The sequence below is a fragment of the Anopheles moucheti genome, chromosome 2 (genome assembly GCF_943734755.1).
Source record: "Anopheles moucheti chromosome 2, idAnoMoucSN_F20_07, whole genome shotgun sequence".
NCBI lineage: Eukaryota > Metazoa > Arthropoda > Insecta > Diptera > Culicidae > Anopheles > Anopheles moucheti.
Genome location: NC_069140.1, coordinates 46,118,966 through 46,145,976, shown reverse-complemented (window position 1 = coordinate 46,145,976; position 27,011 = coordinate 46,118,966). Strand labels below are relative to the sequence as shown.

At 43.6% G+C, this 27,011-nt stretch overlaps 1 protein-coding gene across 1 annotated transcript in view; it reads left to right on the top strand.

The window, feature by feature from the left end:
• Positions 1-27,011, top strand: part of LOC128310517 (serine-rich adhesin for platelets) — a 125,350-nt gene that overhangs the window by 52,639 nt on the left and 45,700 nt on the right. Inside the window, exon 2 of the mRNA XM_053047173.1 lies at positions 20,272-20,686. Coding sequence (XP_052903133.1) covers positions 20,272-20,686 — 415 coding nt within the window. The remainder of the gene's footprint in view (positions 1-20,271; positions 20,687-27,011) is intronic.

The window sequence follows — 27,011 nt, the reverse complement described above, 5'->3', positions numbered from 1 at the left end:
CGCACAGTCGTCACACCGCACCAGCCTGCCTTTTACACGGTCGGGGTAAAGTTTGTTTTTATGATTGTTTCGTCTTATCATGGCCGTGGCGCCATCCGTACGCCATCCGTGGTGGGGACAACGCGTTACATCGCTCCGGCCACCCACACCTCATCAGCTTAGCGTCATCGAAACCGATCCGAACGGAAACAACAGCATCGTGACAGTTTCATCTGAAATTGATATGACGTCGTTTACGTATACTACACCCCGCAGTCTGTCTGGTTGGGTTTGGGGGGAATGGATAGCACTTTCCCTTCTCAGCGTGCGGCAAGGTTTTTGCTTCCTACGATAACTCCTTTCTCAGAGGAAAAAAAAACGTAATATAAGTTGCCAGGTTCATAAACGGTGGTACAGAAGTAACTGAATCGTATACGAAGACAACATGAAACGTATCAGAAGTTAGGCTAGCGTTTATCGTAACACTATTTGGCAGCTGTGAGCACACTACAAGTAGTGATCTTTTCCGCATAGTGAACAGTGGAGTGGTGAACGTACATTGGCGTGTGAGCGATATGTGGTCGTAAATGATCGACACCCGTCCGTTGGCTTTTGACGGTACGCATTGTGTGGCAAACAGAATGTTGCATTGAATGGGCAACTTTTTCAACAAAATTCAGAACAATTCGCCGAAATTGCATACCGCAAACATGGTTTGTATAAAAGAGGTAAACACACAGAGGCTGGAAACAAAAGGCACTTTATTAAATTTCAACAGGAAAATTACAAGACTTTGATTTTAAATAATTACACGAACTTATTCACGACCGTTTACACAAAACAGTCACAAAACTCGATGCTGTATTCGATAACATATTCCGGATAGTCAGAATCCGATAATTAAAAACTCTTGAGAAAGAAAGTTCTTTCTCAATCATCAAGCATATTTTATTTATGATAAAATAGCAGCCATTTGAACTGTTCAAGTGTTCATCACGTAGTGTTTTTCAAGTCATCAGAAAAATAATTGAGGAGTAAATTATAAAACATTGCATTTAAACATTAAGCAAATCCGGTTTTGCTAATATAATAATCACATATAATCACACATAAATCAATTAAAACCAAATTCGTTTATTGGTACTATTTTTTTTTTAGTAAATAAATATACTTAAACATGATTCCATTCCTTTTCACAATCCATTCCAGCTCCAGAACAATCTGAAATGATGAAGAATGCAAACGAAACTCAAAACAATAAATATTTATCCGCATCCTAGCAATATGTGCCAAACATAAATGATCTCCGTATACGCTTATTGGATGAAGCAATAAATCGATTTGTTGGAACACCTCATGCAACACTTCCAAATGTGTGTCTGTGTGTGTGTGTTTTTGTCAGCAAATCATGACAAATTTATTTATGCATTCGCGTAGTAAACATATCTTCGCGGGTTGTATTTCTGACAACCTGAATATGAAATCTTACCTTCCGCCTTTACAAAAGTACGTGCGCTTCATTATGCGATTGCCGGAAAATCTTTTTTCCCCGCTAAGCACACGCGACCATACACATATGCCCAGTTGTTCAATCATAACCACAAACGATGCTGCAAGGTGAACGAACAGCGTAAGCAAACAATGAGTAACGATAAACGTTTTCATACCGTTGTTTGTGCGAGTACGTTTTTTTTTTTTGTTGTTGCCGCTATCCCAGCTTAGTATTTCTCCTACTACTATTCGGTTTTGGTACAGCCGTCTTGTTGGTTCACTTTCATTCAAAAATTCAAACAAACCAACGACGCGATGATCGCTGGGCAAACAATTCCGTCCGTTCCGTATGTACGCAAAGTACGCACCGTTGTTGGCAACTCCAGCATGCCGCACACATAGGAAGCAATATAGAAAGGCACTCCCAAAGGGGGGGAAGAAAAAAATTGGGCACTGGCACAAATAACATAATTTGTGAACAGTGTAGCGTACGAGTCGTATCAGCCAACAGACACACATACAACGCATGAAAATGGTTTGCAACTCGCATCGTTGATTTCACGGGGTTTTCTTTTCTACAGCAATGGGAAGAGGCTGTGTGCGTGTATCCGTGGTGAAGGAAAATGAACCACTTTTTTCCCTTCACTCCATGTCGCCACATAGTGTATGAAGCGTACTACGCAGAAATGAAGCTTCCGACAACATCTCATCCGTGCGGCGTTTGTACGAGTTTGTGCGCCTGGATGGATGGTTGTTGATTTTCCTCGCATCGCATCTCATCACATTTTTTCCTAACCATCACAATGGTAGGACGGGCAGTGTGGTACAACAGCACCGGTATGGTTTGCGACGGAAGCATACCGGTTATGAAACGGATATCTTCTCGTTTCGATTTGTTGCCCGCCTTTTTCTTTCTGATACGAGCTGCTGCTTCCCATCGACATAATCAGCATGAATCAGACCACGCACAATGATGGCAGTTAGCGAAGCACGTTCCGCAGATAAATGTCCCCTGCCCTTGGTCTGCCATCGCACAAACCAACACACACACACACACACACATCCATTGTTTTTTTTTTCTACCAAAGTTAACGTATCGCGTGCCACGATTGCGCACGGATTTGATGTACCCGACGAATGAAACAACGTGCCTATTTGGAAGGTTTCTCGCTCTCTCTTTTTCTTTCGCTATCTCTCTCTCTCTCTCTCTCTCTCTTTTTCTCTTATTTCGATCCCTCTCCCCGCATCCGTTCGTTCGTTATGCTAATCCAGCCAATAGAACAATCAATCTGATGAATTGCCCTACGGCTCTCGGGCTTGTTAATCATAAATGTATTATGATGGCTGGGAGGTTGGTTGTTATGATATTCGATTTTCTCTCTATTTTTATACAGCTTTATACACCCAACCGTATGCTCTGGCCATGTTGCGATAAATGGTAAACGTATTTATGAAGCGATTGGTTGAGTATCATTCACATGGGATTGAGTGGCTGTTGGAGCTTTTGTCTGCAATAGAGATGTACTCTATAATCATTAGAGTAATCTGTCTTTCAAACTTCTACGCTTTATCTATATGCATCGATGGTGTTGTTCAATAGAAAATGCGTTTATCCTAGAGGATTAATTAATTTTGAATATCAAAGCACAATTACACGTGTGATCCAACAGATTGTTATGAACAAAGAAAGTGCTTTCATTGTCGTGTTCATAGTAAAACATTTTGAAAATTATATTTTGAATATCTAAGCAACAAGTTGTGATAGTCAAAAAGAATTTCTTTGGTTGAAACGTCGTTTTGCTAAATAATGGAGACGCCCAGTAGTTGACGAAAACATTAAAATTAATGGAGACGCCCAGTAGTTAATGCTGACGCCCAAAATAATGGAGACGCCTAGTACTTTGTAGTTTTATGGACTAATTTTAACCTAATTAACCTTTGAGATGAATTCTTAACGCACAATTAGTTTTTATTACAAAGCAACGTTTGAATAATTTCTACTCATACGTGCACTAAATGCGCCAAATTAAATCAAAAAAATACTTTGTATTTCATGCAAAATCTACAATATTTACCAAATTAACCGATTTTACCAAAGGAAATTGTAAAAAGCGTTGCGTTACTCCACATCAAAAAAAATTCTTCAAACTATTCGTCCCAACAATTTTAACTCGATTGATTCTTGAGCTAAACTCAGGAGCGCCAGTTCCAAGAAGGGTCGAAATGGAATGGGAGCCATTTCCAAAGCAACACACACACACACACACATCGTGCCCATTGTTCCAGTCGTCTAAAAATCGATTGATCCATAAAAAGAATGCCAACCCCTTGTCCACACCGCAGCAAAACAGTCACGGGCTATTTGTCATTGCTGTCAAACAAACGATGGCAAAGGTATGTGTGCACTGTTCTTTGTTCTTTCCTCAAAAAGCAATGCTTTTTCCCCATGTCGGGTAAGCTGACTTTGAATTTTCCACGGCTTGTTTTTTTTTTTGTTGGTTGGTATATGAATCAGTTTGCACTTGATTTGGTACTCCCTGCTGCTTTCTGAACAATGTTAAAAAACACGACAAATCATCACACGAAACTGTGTGGATGAATTGCAATCGTACTGGAACGGTACACGTGGTCCGTGACCAGATTGCGTTGTCTTTCACGTGGAGCCTTGTACATTCGCCACCACCAACAGCAACAACAAAATCACACAACCGTAACCCACCGAAAGGAAGGGTTTTATCTTCAACTGTCTTTTCGAATGGCGTTCCATTTGCTAACCCATTCTTGTATCGTTGTCGTTGTAGTTTTACACAACGCCGCGGTGCGGGTGAGCACGGAATTCTTCACGGCCACATCAGAGGGCGAACATTCGCTTACAAATTCTGTGTTCGCGCTTCACGTTCGCGGTGCGTGTGTTTGCTTTCGGTGTGAAATATTTATCACCTAGCACCACCATCTCCCCCACTAGCAACCACCGCCATTTGCCCACGATGATGGTGATGAAGGTGCGGGTTCTTTACTCACTGTTGCTGTTGTTGCTCCGGCGCACATCAGCTCGTTTGCATTCCTAAGGCAACCCGCAAGTAATCCTTTGCCCCGAAACTCGTCTGCTAGCGTGTTACGGGCGGAATTCGAATTCGGCACTGGCACTGGAAGCTGTTTCCTCCCGAAAAAGAAAAAAAAGGAAACCACCACCAAAAAAACTAACCTTCCAACTGACACCTTGCACAGAATATCTAATCCTGCGGTGTACCCGTGCCACGGTTGGGCTTATCACTCACCACGCCTCAAACGTTGCTGGAACACTTGGAGGACTCGGAGCAAACTGCAGAGCCTGCTCGGTAAAACCACGTACTGCCAACTACGGCAAACCAATCTCGCACCATCTGCACACCATGAGGAGAATTTGTAATATTTACAGTCCTTCCACCTTGGCCGGAACCATTATCCTATACATGCTAGAAGGATTACCCAAAAGCGGATACATTGTACATCCCATTATGATGCTTAGATTATGACGTTAGCACTATTGAACGTACGCACAGACAGACATTAAAACGACTCCACAAGATCGTGTCCATCAAAACCGCCAGCTATTGAAATGGGCTAATAAAGATATTGTCTCGGTCTGTTTAATGGTGCCCGTGGAGGGTTTTGTTTGCATGCAAATTAAACGTCTGTCTCTGTCTAAAACACCCCAGGGATTGGAATATTCGACGCTGATACGGTGTCACAAATGGGGTGAGCAACATTTTTCACTCCACCGCTCAAAAACACGCTTTTCCCCATGGCCAAAACCTCACACGGGGCATTCCTTATTTACATGTTTTGCCATCCAACCGTCAACAGCATGGAAATACGTTTCGCCATCCCACACGATGGCCAACAGGTGTCATAATCGGATTTTAACCGCTCCCGTTTAAATTCATGGAGCAGTGCCTGCGTGAAAAGTCTTTCGCGGGGAAAAGAACATTTCTCTTCAACTTCATCCACTTTTCCAGTTCGTTCGCGCACGAGGCACGACTTCTTTCCACCCAAGATGGAGATTAATTTCGATCGTCACGGTGGTTCTTTATTAAAAATTTCATTACACTTTCACTGCTTGTTCCCCCCTGGTGAGATTCGAGAGTGTGGCCCATGCCATCCAGCCAACAGAGAAGCACCGCCATGAAAGTGCCCAAGGAGGAAGCAAAAAAAAAGTAAACATAAATAAATCGCTCCCTTAATGTGGTTTTCATTTACCACCGTTTCGTGACCTTTCGCGCCAATCAACTTGAAACTCGCGCGGCGAAGAAACGGACCGGCTCCGGTGAGAAGGAGTAAATGGTCCAGCGTTTGGCATCGCGGTTAAGAACGTTCTACCCGGCACGCCTCGGTGATGGTGTGGACGAGATTGATGAGTTGAGATTTAATTTTGTGGTTGAATTGATTTGATTTGGGATTCCGGAATTGGGAGCTGCGGGAAAGTGTTTCGGGGGAAAAACCTGGTCCATAAAAAAGGGAAAGAAATGCAATTCTCTTCAGAATTGGGGTCTTTCGTGGGTAAGCGTTTTTTTTCTCGTGTACCCTTGCCGCCTTCACCATAAATCACATCGAAACGAACGCCAACCCGCTGCGAGTAGCACTTGCACTAGTTTGCGATCATCCGACAGAATGTAATTCAATTAACGAAGGTTAAGCGAAGGAAATTATCACCTGAGGTCAAAGGTGGCCAACCAGGGATCGGATGCGATGTGACTCGCAAGCATAACACTGGCTACCTTTCCGTTGAAGGTAGGTGAAACAAGCTCTGGTCAAACGAGCGCTCCTGCCACAATTACGACACGATGAGAAACTTTCCTTGAAAGGACGCGTAATTAGTTGGATTTTCCACCCAGCACGCCTTATACACATGGAATGTCCGTTGGCGAGTTTGGGGTCCGCCGGTTTTTTTTTATTCAAGCAGATAACTGTATTAGGTGAAAGGCGAAAAATGACTGTAGGGTTTAGGTTGCATAGAAGGGTTGTCTACGTTGCTGAAAAAGAATTATAATGAGGCACGTTTGGAGTAATTTTGCTGCTGAATCAAATCTTTGGCGCTTCGTTAAGTTGCGCTGTGTCAGCAGTTTATTTTATCTCAGTTTTATTGCACTGCTGATAGTACCTTTTTAAATGACAAGTTATGTCCAACGACAGTATTCTGGTGCTAAGCTGGAGCTAAACTAGCCAAAGAAACTGGTTTTAAAGGTAATTTTAAACAGTTAATGGTATCACCGAAGGATTCGTTAGCAGCATTGCATACCTTTAGGCGGTTGTACTGTCAGTGCCTAGAAGTTATGCAATTCGCACAACAAACATTCCTGTTTTATGCTATTTTTTCTTCATTCGATCCTTTTTCTTTTGTTTGACAGGACATTGCGGGCGTTCATAAACCTAATGTGATTCTTATATAATTTTGAGTCCGTTACTTCAAATACGGTAATACTTCAAATTAATTTATGTGCTCATAAAATGCATAAAGAGATTCATTTAAATAAAATGCCAAAATCAGTACTTTACACCGCATTATAGTACCGCTAACAATTCAAACACGGCACGGCACTGCTGCAACTAATAGTTTCAGCCGCTTCTCTATCAACCTTTAACCTTGTTCCATCACATTTTTTTTAAATGTCGGACAATAGCTGCTGGAGTGTTGTACGTCACTAGAAACGACTAAGTAAGCACATTTGCATTTGATACCACTTTGTCCAGGCCCTGAGAACGCTCATTGGACGTAAACGAAGGACCGCCCAGCTCACGTTCAATGCTAGCGCATCAAAAATATTCGATAGCAAAGGATCCGGGTTTCATTTTGTTCCTTCCAAACGTACGGCGGTTCCTTCTACGCTGGACAACAGCGCTCTCCGTTGCACGCTTCCACTTCAACGTCCACCGATTCGTCACCGTTTACAATTGGTTTCATTTCTGCAACGGCACGAAACCGTCCAAACGGTTGAAGTTGCTCATTTCGTTCGTACCACCCGTACGATCCTCGCCGGTGTACTTGGGAGTGTATATGGATATTTTGTCGCATTATTCGTGCATCCCAAACCCATGGCACTGCACTGCCACCGTACCGCTGTTCTGTTTATTGGCAAAATTAAGCAAAATGCAACGATGACAACACACCGCTACGGACGGTTACGACAATGTGTCCATGAGTCCGTTGTCGAACGACGGGTTGCACAGCACCGTCGCACCAGCGATATTGCTCGGCGCAAGGAAGTACGCAAACGAGTGGGAACAGGAACGGCAAGCAAAATCCCACCCCCAGCACATGAAGTGGTAGCATTTACATGCACGGTTCGTATTTCCAAAGCGAGTGGATCCGCTCTTGTTCCGCTCGACTCTTCGAGCGCTGGTCGCTGACATTTCCGATCGTCCGTTGCTGATGCCGGTTTACGGTTACGGTGCGGCAAACGCGACTGAATTGTCCCCCGGAGAGCGAGCAGCGAGAAGTGGCCGTGCAACGGCGGAATGGAGTATCATAACCGGGTCGGTTTTGGTGTTCACGTCATGTCGTACAATAAACATGAATCGTAAAATTCAACTACCTTTCCATCCCATGGATTACGTGTACGGAAAAAAATGGGAGTTGTAGCGGGTGATCGTGACGGTTCCCACCCCACCGTACGGCAAACAATTCGATGTACGATTACAGCGTGGGATCGGTTTTGTGCAAGGCTGCAAGGTTTGCCAAATGCAACAAGAGTTTATGGGACTTGGGAAGCAGCAAGGGTTGCTGCGTGCAGCTATCTATTGTTTTGAAAGATTTCACGCTCTAAACGTTGCTTCTTACACAGGGTGTGTAAAATCGTTCACAAAAAAGTTAAATAAACTGATTACATTGTGAGATGCGCACATCCTCCATCTCGCACAACTTCATCAGCATAAAACATAATCTAATAAACTGAACAAGCTACGTGCTTTTGAAGATATGTGGTCTGTGTCACCCTGTAAAATCCAGCACAATGAAAATCTTCCATATGCGTTGAATTGTTACGTCAAAACAGTCGGCTTAATAAAGAAACATCATAAAACTACACTCCCGCTCCAGGTCCACCCTGTTGCCAAGTGTTTGGCACGTGTGCATTGTTTCCTGCCCACCGCCGAGTGCGTTTGATGTGACCGTGCACGAGAACTCAATCCGCCCGGACAGCACTAACACTCCAGACGATGATGAGATCGCACCCAAGTACCGGCAAGCAAAAGTTGCCGCTGCATTCCACTGTCGGTATGAATCATGCTCTAATGTTGGGTAGAAATTTGAGTAACTCCATACCCCCTGGCACGGCCGTTTTGAAGTCCGACGCTCTCGTGACCGGTTGTTACCTACCAGAGGAACCTGTCAGATGAGTTTGATGTGGTGAGGAACGAAGTTTTTTTCTTCGCGTTGTCCGGTGTTGAACTTGAAGAACCGAATATCACAAAAAGTTGACTCACGTAGCTGCAGGTGAAGAATGGAAAGTGAGTTTAAGCGAGAAGAGAAGTTGGATGATTGCATGCCGGGGTTTTTTTTTCTGTGTGTGTGTGTGTGAACCGGATCGTCTACGCCCACGCGTAAATGATCTTTGTAAATGGTGCAAACTCTCCTGAACGCTCTTTGGGGAAGGAAGGATGCCCTAAAACTGAACCGCCGTGCGCACGATGATGGTCTGGTAACGTAATATTTTAATGCACTTTTCATTCACCTTTCATGCCGGTGAAAGGGTTTTCCTTACAGCACTCTGCCACAGTCCGCAGCGACGCAGGTAACACGATCAAGACGCACTTCGGTGTCTTGATATGAAACGTTCCAGACCGTGTGAGTTTTTAAAGGGTTGTTTCGGGGTCAACCGATGAAAAGGAAATCCACCGTGGAAAACACACTTTGGGAGAGGTGGCCCGTCGGGAACAGCAAAACACCCACAATCCTACACAACCCCCTCGGGTTGTTGCCGATTCTTGACTCACTTGCCTTCAAGCCGTCAACCTTTGCTTGTTCCATCTCTCACCAAAACGGCTCCGGTGAATGCGTCATGTTTGCGTGCCACAACAACACCCAGCACCCGGTGCCCGCGAGCACACTCCCCCGAGCAACACAGCCGAGCTGACGCAAATACGCGTGCACACGGGGTGTGAAAGGAATGCAACCGTGCTCAGCACCTGTGTCTGTCTGCCTTCTGTCCCTCCCTCCCCCCCTACCCAAAAATGGCCAAACCACCAGACGCGGCATGAAAGGAAGCGTGTAGCATGTTCACGCGCGCACAATACGCATCATGTTACGCAGGCTGACATTTACGCAATGGCGACTCAAAATAATAACAAAAAAACATTACTCCCCGAGATGGTAGGACGGGCCAGGGTTTGCTGGGGTCTGGCTGGATCTTAAGTGCCAAAAGTGGAACGCCACTTCCATTTTGGCTTCGGTTGGAAAACTGTGCCCGTACGGTTCGGTGGTTGGCTTTTCTTTCCTCTTAGACTACTACTTCCTTCTTTAAAGTTGACGAAGTGTGGCCGAGTGCGCTCGACCGTGTGTGTGTGTGTGTGTGTGTGTGAATGTTTGGAGGGATATGGCGTGAAATTAATGGATGCAAATGTCTTTCGTTTCTTCTTGCTTTGTTTTGCCGTCGTTGTTGATTCGGTTCTTTTGCACAACATTCAGCTTTGGAGCTTCGCAGATTGTCCAAGGTTCCAACGATTTTGGTTGCTCTGTTTATGCAATCGATGACAGTCGTGTGTTGGAATGTTTTTTCTCCTCTTGTTTTTGGGTGGAAATTTATTCGTGCATGTTGCAAAATACCATCCAAGTCTTACTATTCTACAGCTAAACTAAAACTAAAATAAAGCTATATTACAGAAGATAGATAAAGTAAGATATTAAGAATTTGATTAAGATACCTCAAAGACAAATTTTATCAGAACATCTCATATGCGTCCGAACATTCAGTTTTTAGTACATTAATTGGAAGAAATGTAATTTTAATTTAATAAAATGATAGGATAATCGACTCAGTTATGGCCATAGGGGGTTATATATTCCATCTAAAATGAAATACGATTATGATGCAATTATTATTTGGGATTTTCATCGATTCATCACTATCAACAACCATCACTAAAATAAAAATTAAGTTCGTGGTCAACAGAATTCATGCTTCTAACGATCATAAAGCATGACTCAATATTAACCAAGATTAAATTTTAAAGAATGATATAGCCCGCAAAGTATTTTTTTTTTGTGGTCCACATGGACAGAGGAGGCGTTTGAGACTCATTCTGAGACAAGAATGGATTAGAGGACTCCTAAAGCATACGAAGATTCGTAAAGAATGTCCTTTTCCAACCTTTCAGACCGACTCATAAACGTATCCACTCCATCTCACTGTATACCAGAGATCACAACAGTACCGGTCCCTAACCTGCCCTTTGGCACATACGGGGCCAAACATCGTTCAGAGCACCAACCTCTTAAACGCTAAGAAGATTTCGTCAATTTCGGACAACATCCGATTTACAGGGTTTTTGAAATGATAGAACAACGCAAGCTCCTATCACCACAAGACATTTCAACGGCCTTACTAAACACAACAACCCTAGCAGGCATAGTTCAATGCAAACACATGATATCACAATCGCAGCGCAGCTTACCACAACAGCAGAACGACGGTAGAAGTAAAGAACGATCCGAGGAGTATAAACGTGTCCCTAGGATGGGTTTTCACAGCCAGACGATGATTGTTATTAAAATTCATTGTATTTTTCATGAAATAAAGCATTTTTTATTCGATAAATGCAGTAAATATTTCTTCCAATCAAAACAAACATCGTTTAGTTGTCAACATTCTTCTCAGAGTGCGTTTATACGCCTCCGACCTTACTGGGCTGATACCGTCGTACAAATTTTGTGGTAATCTGCGCTTCGATTGTGATATCAAGTGCTTGCATTTAAGTATGCCTGCTAGGGTTGTGGTGTCTAGTACGGCCGTTGAAATGCCATGTGCTGCGTTTGTGGTGATAGGTGCTTGCGTTGTTCTATCATTTCAAAACCCTCCCCTCCCAGTATGGTAATTATAAGACAGGATGCGAAAATATTTAACTAATCACACATGACTCTCGTGATTAATTAATTCTAGCCAAGCATATCGGGCATGTTAAAATATTCATAAATGGAAGCAGATTAGAATATAAGAAATACGCTTTATGGTCAACAATGAGCTCTCTCTGAAAATCTCTCCTGCAGCGAATTAAAGTCATTAATAATGAATTTCATACTCAAAGCTATCCATTGTCTCCATTTAAACAGCTTAAAATGCACTTCAGCACTAGCCCATTCGGCGCGAAGCTTTCACTCCATCAAACGACTTCATTTTTCCATCACTCGGCCTGACGTGTACTCGATCGACTTTAACTCACGACGCACGCCTCAACGTCCCACACACACACACACACACACACACACACACACACACACACACACAAACGCACACCAATTGAATTTAATTTGGCAATATTGCTCCGTCAATTTTAATCATCCCACACTCATCACCTCATCATTATGTTCGCCCTGAAAACATTGGGCCGCCCCCTTTTGCGGGCAACGGTCCGGGCAACGGGAAACATGACAAAGGTTTCGTTCGAAACTCATAAATCAAACACGCAGTGCGATGACACTCAAATTAAGCCGGGCCAGTCCCGGTCGGTATTTGGTTTGCTGCACATAATATCACCGTCACGCGAATGGAAAAACGTGCACAGGGAAGTAAAGAAAAGGAGAGAAAAAAAAAGCGGCCACAAATGTCGATCAATTTTCATCTTATTTTAGCCTGTTTTGTACGTCCGGACCACGGTCCCACGGACGGTTTGGGGGTGTGTGATTGCGCGACGGTGGAGCGCTCCACCCGTTCCACGCCCCAGAATATCGGCACCGGTCTCGTTTTGTGAAATAAATTGAATCGAATTTGCCGTACAATAAGGCAGTGGCTAGTGGTGGGCCAAAATGCGGGACCGGGGGGGGTAAAAAAATGGCAATCGTTGCAAAATGAACAGAACGGACGTAAAACAGAAAGAGAGAGAGAGAGAGAGAACGAGAGAGCGAAAGCAAAAAAAGGACACACACACACACCGCACCTCATTCGCAGCAAAAATCATCCAAATGGAAATGGTTTCCGGGCCAAATCGAGACAAACACACCGGCGCTTGGTGCTGCGGATGCCTTTCGGGAAGCAATTTGGAAAACTCGATACAAGCCTTGGGTTGGGAAACTCTAAAAACCCCCACCCACCCGCGTGGCCTCCCCCCGTGCGCAGGAAGAGGAATAAATAAATAAAACAATTTCATCATCCAATCCTCCGGGATGCTCCTCTTTTATTTACCCTAATTAAATTTTAATAATCACATCATTGCTCCATTGGTCGTTTTCAACGGTTTCGGATGGGACTCGTCGAGGCGGGGACCAAAGCCGAGCGGGTCGAGTGTAGCGGGGATCGCATATACCGCTCAACACCGAAAAAGAATGAATAAAACACACAACAGTTCGCTATCGAGTGCAGCTCAATATAGTGGATACACCATCCCGTATCGCCCCGTCCCGAGCTGCGAAACTCAACGACAACGCAACGATGATGGCGATGATGACGGCGATGATCATAAAACATTGATAGATATTTGCGACCATTAAAAATGCAGCGTCCATCTCACGTCCGGTGAACGCGCCCGGCCATTGGCCTCGCTCGTCCGCAGTTCCACGTCCCATTCTGGTGGTGGCGTGCCGGTGACGCGTAACAGGACAATCGCAATCGACAAGTCGTTCATGCGTTCGGTCGTGCCGGTGGAAGCACGGCCGAAGAGTTCGAATACCACACGGGGCCACACGGACACGGGGCCGGTCAAAGGGTTTGAAATTGCGCATCGGGACCATCGTTGTGGAAACTGGATCATTCGTCCGTGACTGGTTATTTTTCTCCCATTCGCCCATGCAATGTGCTGCCGTTGTGGGGACAAACATCCTCCATCGGCCCGTGGCAGACCGTGGCACGGTGGAGAGACAGCACGACGCCTTCGGGGTACGATGGCGAGGGCATGAAATATTTATTTACCGGAAAATGCTGGACCCGGGAGCCCGGGGTGAAGCGGAATGGTTGACGGAATGGGACGAGAAGGTTATTTTTATTTGTATTTAAACTTCGATCTCGGCATCCTGCCGGGGCGACATTCAGGCATTGGGGGACACTTTCAGTGACCATTTGTACCTTTAAGAGACAACCCATGCTGCACATTCGGTTGAAGCGTGTTTTTCTCTTCTCGTTCGTCAGATGTCCGCAGTAAAACTGTATAACAAAGACTTCAACATCCCGATGTAGAATTTCAGCATGGAAGAGTAGCTTTAAAGATATCTACTAGGAGATTGCAGACAATCAAAAGCATCAAACAATTGTCATGCTAGATTTGATGATTTATTTTCTTATATATCTTCTAGACTTTCTATTAACTGTTAGTTGTACCTTTGGTTAAACATATATTAGAGCAAACGCACATACAAATCACGTGCGCCTTTTAATTCATTCATTTATTAATTCGATTCCAATACTTTCGTCGCTCGTAGAATAGCTTAAACAACTTTATTCGATCTTAATTTTATATCTTACACACTCTAACATTTTTAATAAACCAAATTTCATTTAACGTTTTATCATTTTTTTAAAAACTGTAAACCCAGTGTGTCCTATGAGGAGTGTGATAGGAAGCATCACACTGCGGCGTGATTTTAGGATCAAGCGTGTGTATTTGCTAATATCTCCATACAAGAATATTCAAGTTTCAACTGGACCAATGAAAGATTTAGAGCTTCAAAACAGTGAAGAATATTGGCAAATCTTGAAGATACAGTGGAGCGCCTATTACCCGTGTTCGGGTGGTTCATAGGTAGAACTTTTTTGGAGAGTCTAATTGATTTTCCCTGTGTGTTTAATTATTAGAAATGAAATTGTAGTTGTTTTCTTTGAGAATTTGAACTCTTTTGATCATATACAATTGGGTCTTTTAATTCTTCCGCCAACTGTGTTGCCGGAATATGTCAAATTTCCTTTGGCACTGTCATTTTCACGGATAATCAGACACCCGGTTAAATGGCCCCCGGATAATCGGTGCTCCACTGTATTTTGCCTCTTAATGATTTTTGTATAGTTTCTTGTAAAGTCTAACGAAAATTCACTGGATACGCTACATTGGAATGACAGATCTTTGTTGTCATCCTATAATGTCATCGTATGCGGCAAAAACATCAGACTACCATTGATTGGAAACCATTGATGATCCTTATTTGCTGGGTGAACTAGGATTGACAACACCGGGAAAATCCGCAAGGCTATATGTTACACATTCCCGCACATAAACGACCATAATGCTCCGCTCGAATCATGATCCACCTTTTTAATGATCACTCGGATAAATTCCTCTGTCCTCGTTACGCGTTGCGTACTAAGAAATATTACGCGTTGCGTACTAAGTCTCATGTAAATGTTCAAAATAAGTCGTCTTTGTATTGCCCCGTTAAGCCGTCTTCGGCTTACGATTAACAAAAAATAATAGTAATCCAAAAAATCCTGGTATTTAGCCAGTTCAGAAAGGTTTCCCTTCATTTTTTATACTTCCGAAAAAATTTCCTCACTCAAAATTTGTCAAACCATCAGTTAGTTTTTACCGACGACATCTTATAGAGTGTGCTGATAAAGTGTTCCCTGATAAAATCAATGTGTAAATATCTAAAAACAGTTACATAAAAATCCGTGTGACCATGGTCATGAGATATCATCAATACAAGTGCGGTTGAAAAAACATCACTAAAACACCATAATTAAACCCTATTACAAAAAAAAGGTCAATCATGTTCCCGCTTTCCATATAAACACATACTAACAGTGCTAAAAGTTCATTATGGGCACATTGTTTGTTATCAACAGCCACCCCCAAACAGCTTCGGCTAGCTTATCAGAGCAACTAAATGAATAGTGACGAAAGATGGATAGGCCTGTCATGTATCTACTCCCGAATACCGTAAAAATGATCACAAACAAATGCACCCGGCAGCCGAGAGAACATTTCCCGCTCCATCAAAACCTATCCACTGTCGTGTTTCTCCTTTGCCGAATGTTTTATTGTTCAATAACCATTTCCCTAATCAAACGGTCGATTCCGCGAAAAACTACTTTTCCACTCCACTCCGAACGCTGCAACCATCGTGCCCCTTGGGCATCATTTGCCGGCTCCACCCCAAACATTTCCCTCCACGGGGCGGAGGACGTCTTTTATATCGTCCATCAACACATTTACGATGGGTGAAAGGCGAAACAACAACCCTGTCCGCTTTCGGTACAGACGGATCCGGTCCAAGCGTCACAAGGTTCGGGAACGATTTGGATAGATTTTATTGATCACAAATAGCGGAGGATTTGCCCTGCCGTTCGATTCGTTTTTCTTCGCACCGTAAAACCATCCTCGTTTCCTCGGGGCCCAAGCGCGGTTGGAACGATTTCCCGTGCCCTTAAAGATCCGATATCCGAACCGGGCGGCAACATTCGTGCCCGATTGGACACGCTTCGTTTTATGATGATTCCGTACCCATCCCGTGTCGGCCCGATCCGATTTGATGATTGCATTTCTTAGCCGCTGGCCCGATGTCCCATTTCCGGGTGGTAGTAAAAGTTCCGCCTAACAGGAAATAAATACAATAAAACTTAAAGACCCTCCGCGGAGGAAGGAGCCGGGGCCGCTTTTTCAGCCAAGATGACCTTTGGCTGACCTTAGGACTCGTACCGGGGACGGGACAAGAAAAAACCATATTTTTGCATTTGCATATCCACACCCGACGATCCGGCTGCGGGGAACTCCTTCATATGACTTCCGTTTCGCCGTCGACAGATTGCGTTAACTTCTCGCCTGCGTTCGGCCGTCCAACGCACTGACGCGACACATATGGTTTGACTGGAATCCAATTACTGGGCAACGAACGATGGGCAACGCAAGCCGGTTTGGGTGTGGGAGCGAACCGGCTACGGTGCAAAAATTGTCTCGTCTTCGTGGGGCATTCTTACGCAGATCTGTAACATGCCGTGCTTAACGTGTTGGCCATCCGGTGCTACTCATAAAAACACACACACACACACATTCATCCGCCTCGGCTCTTTTCCGTACCGAAGGCACCGTGTCGATGAGGGAGCAATATTAAAATTTGATTACGATCGGCACACGATTTGAAGCGTTTCGCCTTGCAGCAAACGGAACGGAAAATTGAAGAGTGAGACTGCATGCCAAAGACGCAAAGACACAGCATGCAGGAGGAACTCGTCGTTTGCTTTACTTTGTTAGAGGTGCTTAAAAGGAGCCAGAAAAAAACGAGGAACCCCGGAGGGATGCTTTTTACGACCCTAAAATACAAAATGTTTTACGTGTGTGACAAGTGCAGTTGCTCCCGTTGCATACGAACGGGAAGTGTGGCGCTATGCTTGACACGTTTGCGCAAATCTGTTTACCATGCAAAATATGCAATGTTTATGGCGCCTGCACATGGTTTCTCTAGCGGAGATGTTAGTAAGTATTTGACAATTTTTAAAATCGATGCGAATCGGGTCAGTTTTACAGCTTCGATTGGATGTGCTGCTTTACGGTAATAAAATGGTAAAATTCATATTGACAAGTACTGACAATTTTCATACGCATTATGATGTAAGTCAGGAGAAGAAGTTACGATAGGAGTTACGATACATCATCGGCTTTACTACAAAAACCTGTGTACCTGAAACCTAAATAAATAAATTTTAATAACTTTATTTTTAGAAGATGAAAATTCTTTTTTTTCCAAAATATGTTCTTTGCCTCATCGCAACAATCAATGTCATTAAATAAAAGTTATTTTATTTAAGTTATGGATGAATCATTTCTCATATCTTACAACACAGGTTGTTACACAGGAAACATCGCCTGAGGCAAAGTCCTCCATAACCGCATAGTATGGCGAAAATCATTAATTTGATTCCTGCACGATTAAATGGAGTGTAGAACATAGCACGGTAGAACATTGCTGAATGTGAATTTACACATTGTATTTACACATTCAACATGCTGAATGTGTAAATTTAAAAGTAATCATTTTATGTTACATTAGTATTGTTTGAAAAAAACTACTTTAAATTCAACGCGGCATACTTTTTCACTTAGTTTTGGGTTTAGGTTGTTGCCTTCAGCCTTCGAAACCTCGTGAAGCTTGTGAGTTGATACAAAATACGGGTTATTTTTCTATGTTTTAAATACATTTCTAATGAACATATCTTTAGTTAAAGCAGTTTGATACCCTTGATCGTCAAGAAAGTAGCTGTTAGTTCTGGTAAAGGACGAAAGCGATCGCGATCGGCAAATGATGGTGATTCGGAGCCCAAGAAATCTGTACAGGCAGACCCCGAGATACGCGTTTTGGGGAAATTTGACAGCTGAGCCAGTTTGTAGCACAAAATCTAAGCAAAGAGGGGCAAAAATTGGTCGAAAATATCTTCCTTTGTCGTATAAAGCCAGTGTTTTGATTTTATATTAATGTATTCTTTCAAAAAATTGCCTGATTTACTAAATAAATTAAGTGCAGAGAAGTTAGTCGACTCTGTAACTTTGAAGTATAAACGAAATTGCATCAGTACTTTCAATTACAATGCAACATTATAAAATTGGGTTGTACGTTTAATACCAGATTGGTTAACAATAGGAAGTACATTAACTCTGATTTCCTGAGTTTCTAAAATACCTTACACGATTTTTCTGGCGTCCAAATTAGGAACAAGATGGACATTTTCCGAACAACTTCATTATTATTTCGACCATGTTGGAAAGTTTCAACCAATGTTGTTATTCTATATTCCCAGAATTAAATTTACAGAGCAATTTTCTGCCTCTTTTGATAGCGGTTATCATCTGCGCTCTGGAGAAATACAAGCGCACGTTACTGTTTGATCAATTCTGATTATTTCGTACAACCATTTCATGGTTTTGAAACATTTCTGCCTAACACCCAGTGCAGCAGCAGCATCGCACAAAGAGCAATCTATTGGTAATGTACTTGTTAATGGAGCAAAACAAAAGCGCCCCATTAGAGAATAGCTAATCGTAACTTTCGCTTGCAATATGCAACGTGTAAGTTGCAGCTTTAGATGCACCCCGAATGCACTGCCAGCCGATGTACAGCAAACAGTCCGAACATGGTTCCCCGTTACCTTGGGGTTCAAAAACATATTCCCGTCGGAATGCTGTTAGATATGCTGCACCATGTCGATGTTATTCAATTACTGTATCAGCAATGTAGCTGGACGAACTTTTGCTTGGCAACGTACCGGAGAGGTATGCAATCGCTCGTTTGTATAAAGAGTTTGTAATTTAATTTAAAAATTATGTTCAACCAGCAGAACAAACAAGAACGTTCTTCCAGTGAGCCTCTGAACGCATTCCTGTAATCTGGCTTCCATTGTGCGGGAATGCTTATTTATAAATGAAACGGCGCAATCTGATGGATACCAAGAAGAGGTATAAAACAAGTAGCAGATAAAAAAAACCATCATATCAAACGCTTTTGAAGTTCTTTTGCAACGTCATCCGAAAGGGATAAGGAAAAAGGATACCCCCAACGAATGAAAGGCGGATTTTTATTTCACTCCTTAGATCCTTTCAATGATTTAAACCACCACAGCCGACAGCGCAACGGTTGCCAAGGTGACGGATTCGGCTTGGTGGAAATAAATTTAACAAAACGCTTAAATAAACTTTCCGGCAAAAGCTACTACAACAAAAAATAGAAAAAATAAAAACGGGCAAAACCAAAAAACGAGTCTCCACCCATTCCACGGACCGGTTGCGCATGGAAACGGTCTTTAAAGGATAACAAGCGCAGAATGTAATAACAAATAACACCAAAAAAAAGAGAACGCAATCCAAACACATCCCACCCGGAAAGGACTTAACAAAAAAAAAAAAGGGACAACGGGCTAGAGTGACAGTTCGGAAATCCTGGCATAAAAGAAAACCCATTAAAACGCAAATCCCGTTCCGCGTGGCCCATCATCAACGGGCGATACATCATTTCCCTTGGGAGAATGTTCCATCGTGTGTTTTTTGTTGTTGCCGTTTCGTTTATTTGCAAAAACGTTTCGAAACACGGGTATGGTTTAAAAAGGATGGTCGCTTACTTGCGTTTCTTAAAGGTTTTCCGTGCCTCATCTTTACATTTGGCAATTTATGCTCTATCGTCTTTTTCTATCGAAACAATTCCCCCTTCCGTCGTTCCAACCCACAGCGGCCAACGTACGGTGCAAAAGAAAATCGCTCGCTTACATGCACCGCGTGACCCATAAAACCGTCGCCAAACGATGGCAGTTATTCAAATTGGCACCGATTGGAATATGCCAAACGGTATGTTTTATTTACTTCTTTTTACGACACTCAACTGTCACCGGACGTACCCGCGTGGGGACCCCCCGGCGGAGGGGTGGACCGCGATGTGGCTTTGCGACAACTGTGCGGAGTGTCGTAAAGTTGGCGTCGGATGACGGTACGAGCAGAAGGTAAATTACCTTCTACTAACGCATGCGATCGTTACGCAGATTTCAAGCGCTGGTTCTACCTTGCTGAACCTTTCTTTATCATTTTGTTCCAGCAAAATGCTCCCATGATAGATTCGCCGTTCAGCATTAATTAAATCGCTAACAGTGTCGCTAAATTCAGCTTACTCATAACGATCTCTCTTCATCTTTGCATCTGTTTCGCTCTTAGGTCCAGAATAGCATTCGGTTGCCGCTAGCCGGACTGGCACCACCGCGCGTCCTTATGTGTAGTGCCTCGATGGGTGCGGAAGGTTCCGTCACACTTCAGCTCCGGGAAGCGGTCCAAGCGCCAGATGCGACCGGTTCGCTGGACGGAGCGCTCACGATCGGCTACCCGGACTCGGAAATGTTGGCCGACATGCTGGGCACATTCCAGGGAGCCTCCACCGGTGCTAACGATTCGGACGGTGGCAGTTTCGATCTGCTGCAGGACAGTAACGGTAGTTCCGCCGGTACAACGCTACGAGCGGCCGATCAGATCGAGCATCTTGCGGGGGCTATTCTCACCAAAACGAGCAGCAGTAGCAGTAGTGGTAGCAGCAACACAACCGGTACGTCCACGGTGACGATAAAGACAGAACCGGGTAAGTCGAGTAACTGTAAACCATACAAACGTTTATGATGCATTGGGAGTAAATGAACTACTAGGCGGTTTCTTTTATACATTTACTAAACTTTTGAACAAACATCATATATATACTTGATTTTTTAATGTATTACTTTTATCACATGGTAAAACATTATTGTAACTTACTAATGGACTTATTTAACATAGACCTAACGCTGGCAACATGATTTGCGAATTGCATACATTACGGCTGATTTCACAAAAAAATGATATACAGGTGCAACGCCTAAAGTTATGCAATGTACAACGCAAAGCGGTTATTGCACATGAAGCTCGAAAAGAATTCTTCATTTATTCCACAAAATGAACCCTACCCTGCATTTAATTGCTGAACAAAATTTACATTTACAACCATAAATTACTTGCTCGGCTCAATTCTCGGTTCTTTCCAATGCAAAAGTTCAACAAGTACTGGTACCCTTTTTCCAAACCCCCTCAAATCAGCCCCAAATGTTTGACAAAGCATCGAATAACTTGTTGGTCTATCGTACGTTTTCTTTCTTCGGTGGTGTGTGAAAAACAGCCAAACCACCTTTACACGAATGGTTTATACCCTAACCCAAGCTAATGGTAATGAAAATCAAAGTCCTCTATAGCCCGTCCGACATTGTTTCTCCGGGCAACTGGTTGTAAAGTATCGATTCTCGTAGTTTCGAACCCCCAAATTGAGGAAAAGGGTCAAATCGAATTATACCAGCAAAGCTCTTTTGTCGTTCGGCGTCGTACGAAACTTTCGCCCAAATGCAAGGGCTTGGTTGAATTTTGCACTTTGGAAGAAAAATGAAAAGCCATAATCCTGGCAAATTCAAGCCAGCAAAAGTCATTGTGTTGCCAACGAGGTTTGTTAATGTGTGTTGAAAAGTTTCCTCAGCTAATGGGGCTTTGGCTATAGGAGATTTGTAAAATGATTTAAAGCTTTTAAGCACATTTCAACATAACTAAACTCTCCTTTCTTTCCACTACCAAGCATCATGTATCGCAAAAAATGCACCTCATTATTTTATAAAATCACACATACCAGCATCAGAAACGGATCATGTTATTCAAACACATAATGCTTTAGCAAGGGACGCACTCACAAAAAAAACACCAAAGCTCGAGTGGAACATGTTTCCTGTGTTCATGCATTCTTGGGATGCTTATTTTTTGTTCTACCGCTCTGTTGAATGTTTATGCACTCGCCGGACTCATGTTTCATGATTATTCAATATCCTTTGCAGTGCTGTACCCGTTCGGTTCTGCGAAAAAAAAAGGATCCCATTTTTCCCTACATCCGTTGCATCCATGCCTTGCCTTTTTTTGTCTCGCTGTGTTGTTTTGTAAAATTATCGGTAAAAAATTGATCAACCCACTGGCTCACTGGCTCACTACTACCCTATCCCTAACAACGGTACCCGGTCCGGTCTATCCCAACTGTACACCAGAACATAAATTTATTGAAATAACTCTGCATATCTCGCACACGGGTCGGAGAGGAATGATCCACCCTCCCAACTCACCCCAATCGTTTCGGACTCGTTTATGGTCCAGCGGCGGTATGGTGCTGGTTCCCTACACGCTCCGTCCTACGGTATGCAACCAAAGCGAACCTTATCAACCGTACCGAGCGCCCGAGTGTGTGTGTATTTGTGTTTGAATCACCAAGCTCATACGGGCAACGATGTACACCCCATCTGTCCCCCAACACCGGTACCAGTGCATAAACTTTTCAGCTAGGTTTTATGGTTTTAAAGCATATTTATGTGCATGCACATGAGCTTTGATATCGGACTCCCATCGGACGGGTATCCTTCCTTCACTGCGGGTCGTAGACCGTTTCCCTTCGGTCCGGGGCGAACCCTTGCGCCGACGTCCTGCAACGACAAACAAATTCAAGGCTTGTCCGTTCGTGCATCTCTTCTCCCTCTCCCCCTCTCCTTGCCCTTGCCTTCCTACCCACAAATCCCCATCAGATTCCGACTCCCTGCATCGTTTTCGGTACGGTCCGCCCCCATCCGTTCGCATTGGCTGTCCTCGTTTTTGCAAACGATATCGAACGATGGTAAAGTAAACTTTGGCTACACGTGCCCTCCGGTCTGGACACTGTAATTGTGCTAACCAACAATAGATATGTGTCTGTGGTCGGTTTGTAACAGGCTCGCACTGGAGCACCGCCGGCACAGTGTGTACCGAACGGCTACAGTACTGGGGAAGATAAATCACACCAGACCGCCCAACTTTTTTTTTTTTGGGTGCCGTAGCAATTTTCCACAAAAACTTAATTGAGTTTAAATTTATGGAGCAATTGTGTGCGAGACCAGGGGGGTTTTTTTGTACCACCTAAAACTATTATTAGTAATTATTTTTTCATTACAAACTGTGATTGTTCTTTCCCCCGACCGGGGTGGGTTAAATGATAACGCTTTTTTTAAAAACAATTATTGTACAATAATTCGAGTCTTGCTTTTACAGATACCGCAAGCACAGTGTGTTCGGGATGTCTTGCTAGTGACCCCACACATACGTCACGCACTGTATTCGTTTGGCTTGTGTCTGGTGAAAATATTTCCTTATGCGTCCCTTTCTACGTACATAAGCACCGGAATGTGCAGCGGTTGTTGAAGTACGAATGGGAGATGGTTTCCGGGTACCCCTGTTCCATGCACCGGTCACCACCGTGGTCATCATCAGCATCACTCATACACCGCACCGTGCTACGAGTCTAAGCCGACCGGGGGGAGGGATTTTCCGGCCAAGCCGCTTTAAAGCAACCTTATGCATATATTTACATGCACCGTGTGTACTATTTGCATTTTATATTTATCTATCTAGTTTTGTGAAATTATAAAAGCAAGCTTTGCGGATTGCCACACTCGACTCGCTGGTGAAGGGGCGGTTTAGTTGGCATGGGGAACGACCGGGGCACCGCCATATTGTCCACCCTATTTAATGATTACCATTGCACTCATATGCCCACCAGCGTTCCAAGGTCGTCCGGCCAGTGGGCAGTACGCCCCGTTCCGAGTGTGGTGGTCATCTCGCATGGTTTCGATCGGTCGGAAGATAATAACCCTTCGGTGGCAGCCACCAGTGTTGCCATCCATGGTTTTGTGGCAAAATGGACATGAAATTAATGACACAGATTTTCCTTCCCATTTTCCCAACCGGGGTACCCAAATGGGGTACGGGAGATATGGCAAACCGAAGCCCGATGTTTGAGATGATCCGGTGTGCAAGAGTATGCATATGCAGGTTTCGGTGTTGCGTTGGGTAAACACGTGGACAATGGGAGCCCTGTATGCGTAGACCGTCCGTCCACTCCTCTCCCTCCCACCCTCCCCCGCAGGGTGCAAAACATCCCCACCCAAGCGCTCGTGGTTCCGTTCTTCCGCTTTAATGAACATGAAATGTTAAATGTCACGGTGATTGACGTTTGGGACCGGTTCATTAGCGCTGCGGGACCTTTTGCTGCAGGATTTATGCTCATAAATATAAATAGTGGGCGCGCTCGGAGCGTACATCGATGTATTTGCTTACATGTGTGGGCTACCCGTTGGACACCCGGCGGGGAATGGTGGCGGGCACTGATGCGCTGCCGCTTCATAATCAACGCACTGGGTCGCATTTGCTGCACCGACCGCTGTGCCGTTGCCGGTGAATGGACGGCATTTCTGAGGAGTTAACGTGAAAAGCCCAGCCCTGGGTTGGCGCAGCCAACATAGCGCTGCATCCGATCCGTCCGATTGGTCTACGATGGAATTTAATTATTGAATTTTTCGCTCCAGCACAGCATCCCTGCCAGGGAACAGTTGCTATAACAGTATCTCGAATAATTAGTTCGCAAACTATGGTGCAGCTGTTCTGCTCACATCACATCAATAGATTTCATTAAATATTTTCCATTCACCACCACAGCTTATCGAAAAGCGTTTAACGGTATCGAGTGGAATGTAGTCTTCCACTAATTGTTAACGGCAGACAATGAGAAACAATTTGCACCTTTTATCAAAAACAGCTAGTCAATTACAATAGCCCTCCAACGGTCATACATGCCATGTGGATAGCATACGTTTAGGCGTATTTATTAGTAGCGAGCACTGGAGGGAACCATAGAACCCCTAAACTTATGCAATATTTTTATCTTTGTTCAAACATTTTACTAAAAAGTCTTACATAGCTTTCAAACTGTAGTAAAGCATCTTCTATGGTGTAATAAATTTTAGCATTTCCCAAGTATTTAAATTGCTATAATAACGTTGTGTTCAAGATAACTCATAATTGCTGCATGGTAAAGAAAGTCGTATTTATTCCATTGTTACCATTTTCATGTAAATGCACACATGATACAATGCTGTGATTTCACCAGAAATCTATTTACGGTAAAGCGTAATACTATTCTCTTTATTTTTTTCTACCATGATTTAACCAGCATTGTCATTGCGATAGCACATTCCGTTCCATTTCAGTACATGGTAAAACATTTTTAAAAGCCACCGCATCCGCCTCATACTGTTCGCTGCTGGATGCTGTCCTTCGGTCCGTGCCATTTACGAAAGTATCACTGTGCAGTGTTGCTTATGCTTCACATTGAAACGTGGATCACGTCTGCCATGGTACAAGCAACCGTACTTCGTGTGGCACAATAAACGTAACCCAGGGTAACCAACGATGCAGAACAAAATTGTATCCCTTTTCGCACTTTTAACACACCGTGAAAAAAAAAAAACGAATCGATCGATCGCCATTGCTTTCATCTTGCCGATCGGGTTCGTATCGGGACGTCGGGAAGGGAAAACTATGTCCTGCACTATGCACACACCCACACGTACGGTTGGGGCACACGGTCAGAATATTACCCCCATCGGTCAGCCAATCAGCACAATAGGAAAATTGTGCTTTTTGTGCTGTACCTTTTGCCTTCCGAACTTGCCATGGTTTTGTTAACCCCTACTACCCCCATACCATGCACAGCTGAAATGGGAAAGAAAATGGAAAACACAGGTAGCACAGAAAAACTAGCAGAGCAGATCCAAGCAGACTAAGCTAAAAAAAAAACAGCGTATACATTCGGGGTTTGAATACTGCCATTTTTAACGATAAATAAATACACGTCAACACGGTGTGCTAAATTCCACTGCCACTCCGCCATCCTATAAACCGTCCGTAGTCTGGCTCGCAGAGACGGTGGGATGCTTCGCTGCCATACGAATCTCGTGACGCTCGTGTAGCTCTTAGACCCACAAAAAAAACACACACAGCCACACACACACAAAACATCCCGAAGGTTCAAGGGAAATGCGTTGAGGAAGAAAAAAAGGACGCAGGAACGGTCAGACTAGCAGCATCAATATAAATAACGGGAAAAACGGAGCCAATTCAGTTAAACTAACGAGTGGAAAAGCTTCAAAGCACTGGGCTTAGAGTTTTGTGATAGGCGAGCACTAGTGTGTGGCCCTGCCCTGGCTAACGGCGATGCCATTGTTTGTGACCAAGTTCTTGTTATTGCAACCAACGGCAAGATGGCGGCGATCGGTGAAGTGAAAGTTGATAGGGCTGCAACGGTAGATGAACAAACCTTTTTTTTTGAAGAGGAGTCACATTCGCCACACTAAAGCTTAGCTTGTATAGTTTTATATGACCTTTGGGTTGAAGTCTGCTTTGAAAGAAAAGAGAAATAAGAGCAAGGGATAGATAAGAATTGGGTTGAGAAAAAATGCTTTAAAAATATTTTAGAGTTTTTAAAGCTCTCCTCCTCATGAGCTAGTGGACGCTTTCATCATGGAAATTTCATTTTAAAAAGAAACTCACACAAACTGCATTAAGTACTTTCTTGTAAGTACGAGCCTAAATGTATGCAATCCATCGAACAAATAAGCTTTTTATGTCCCTTTCAAGTGCATTTTTGCATATGCATTCATCATTTTGCAACTTTATAATTGCACTAAGCATGAAAATTTCTACCGCCATCAAATGTCGCCAACGATCGTTTCTTTCATCTCTGAATCTAATTTAATTGCTGTTCAAGCGATGAAGCGATTGAACGGGATTGTTGGGGCAAGGGATACCCGATATTCCCGGTAGCCGGTGTAATGAGGACGAAAAAGGGCTGATCCGGCTGCAATCTTTGTCGGTGGGAATTCATTGGGAAAGCTGCAAAACGTTCTCCGAAGATCCTGCTGTTTCATGTGCTTCATTAATTACCCGAATGCTTTCAACTGTGTACCACATCCGCCGATTGTACGCTTGTCCCATGGTTCTACTTTACCGACCGAAATTAATTTGGATTATCGGTCACGCACACA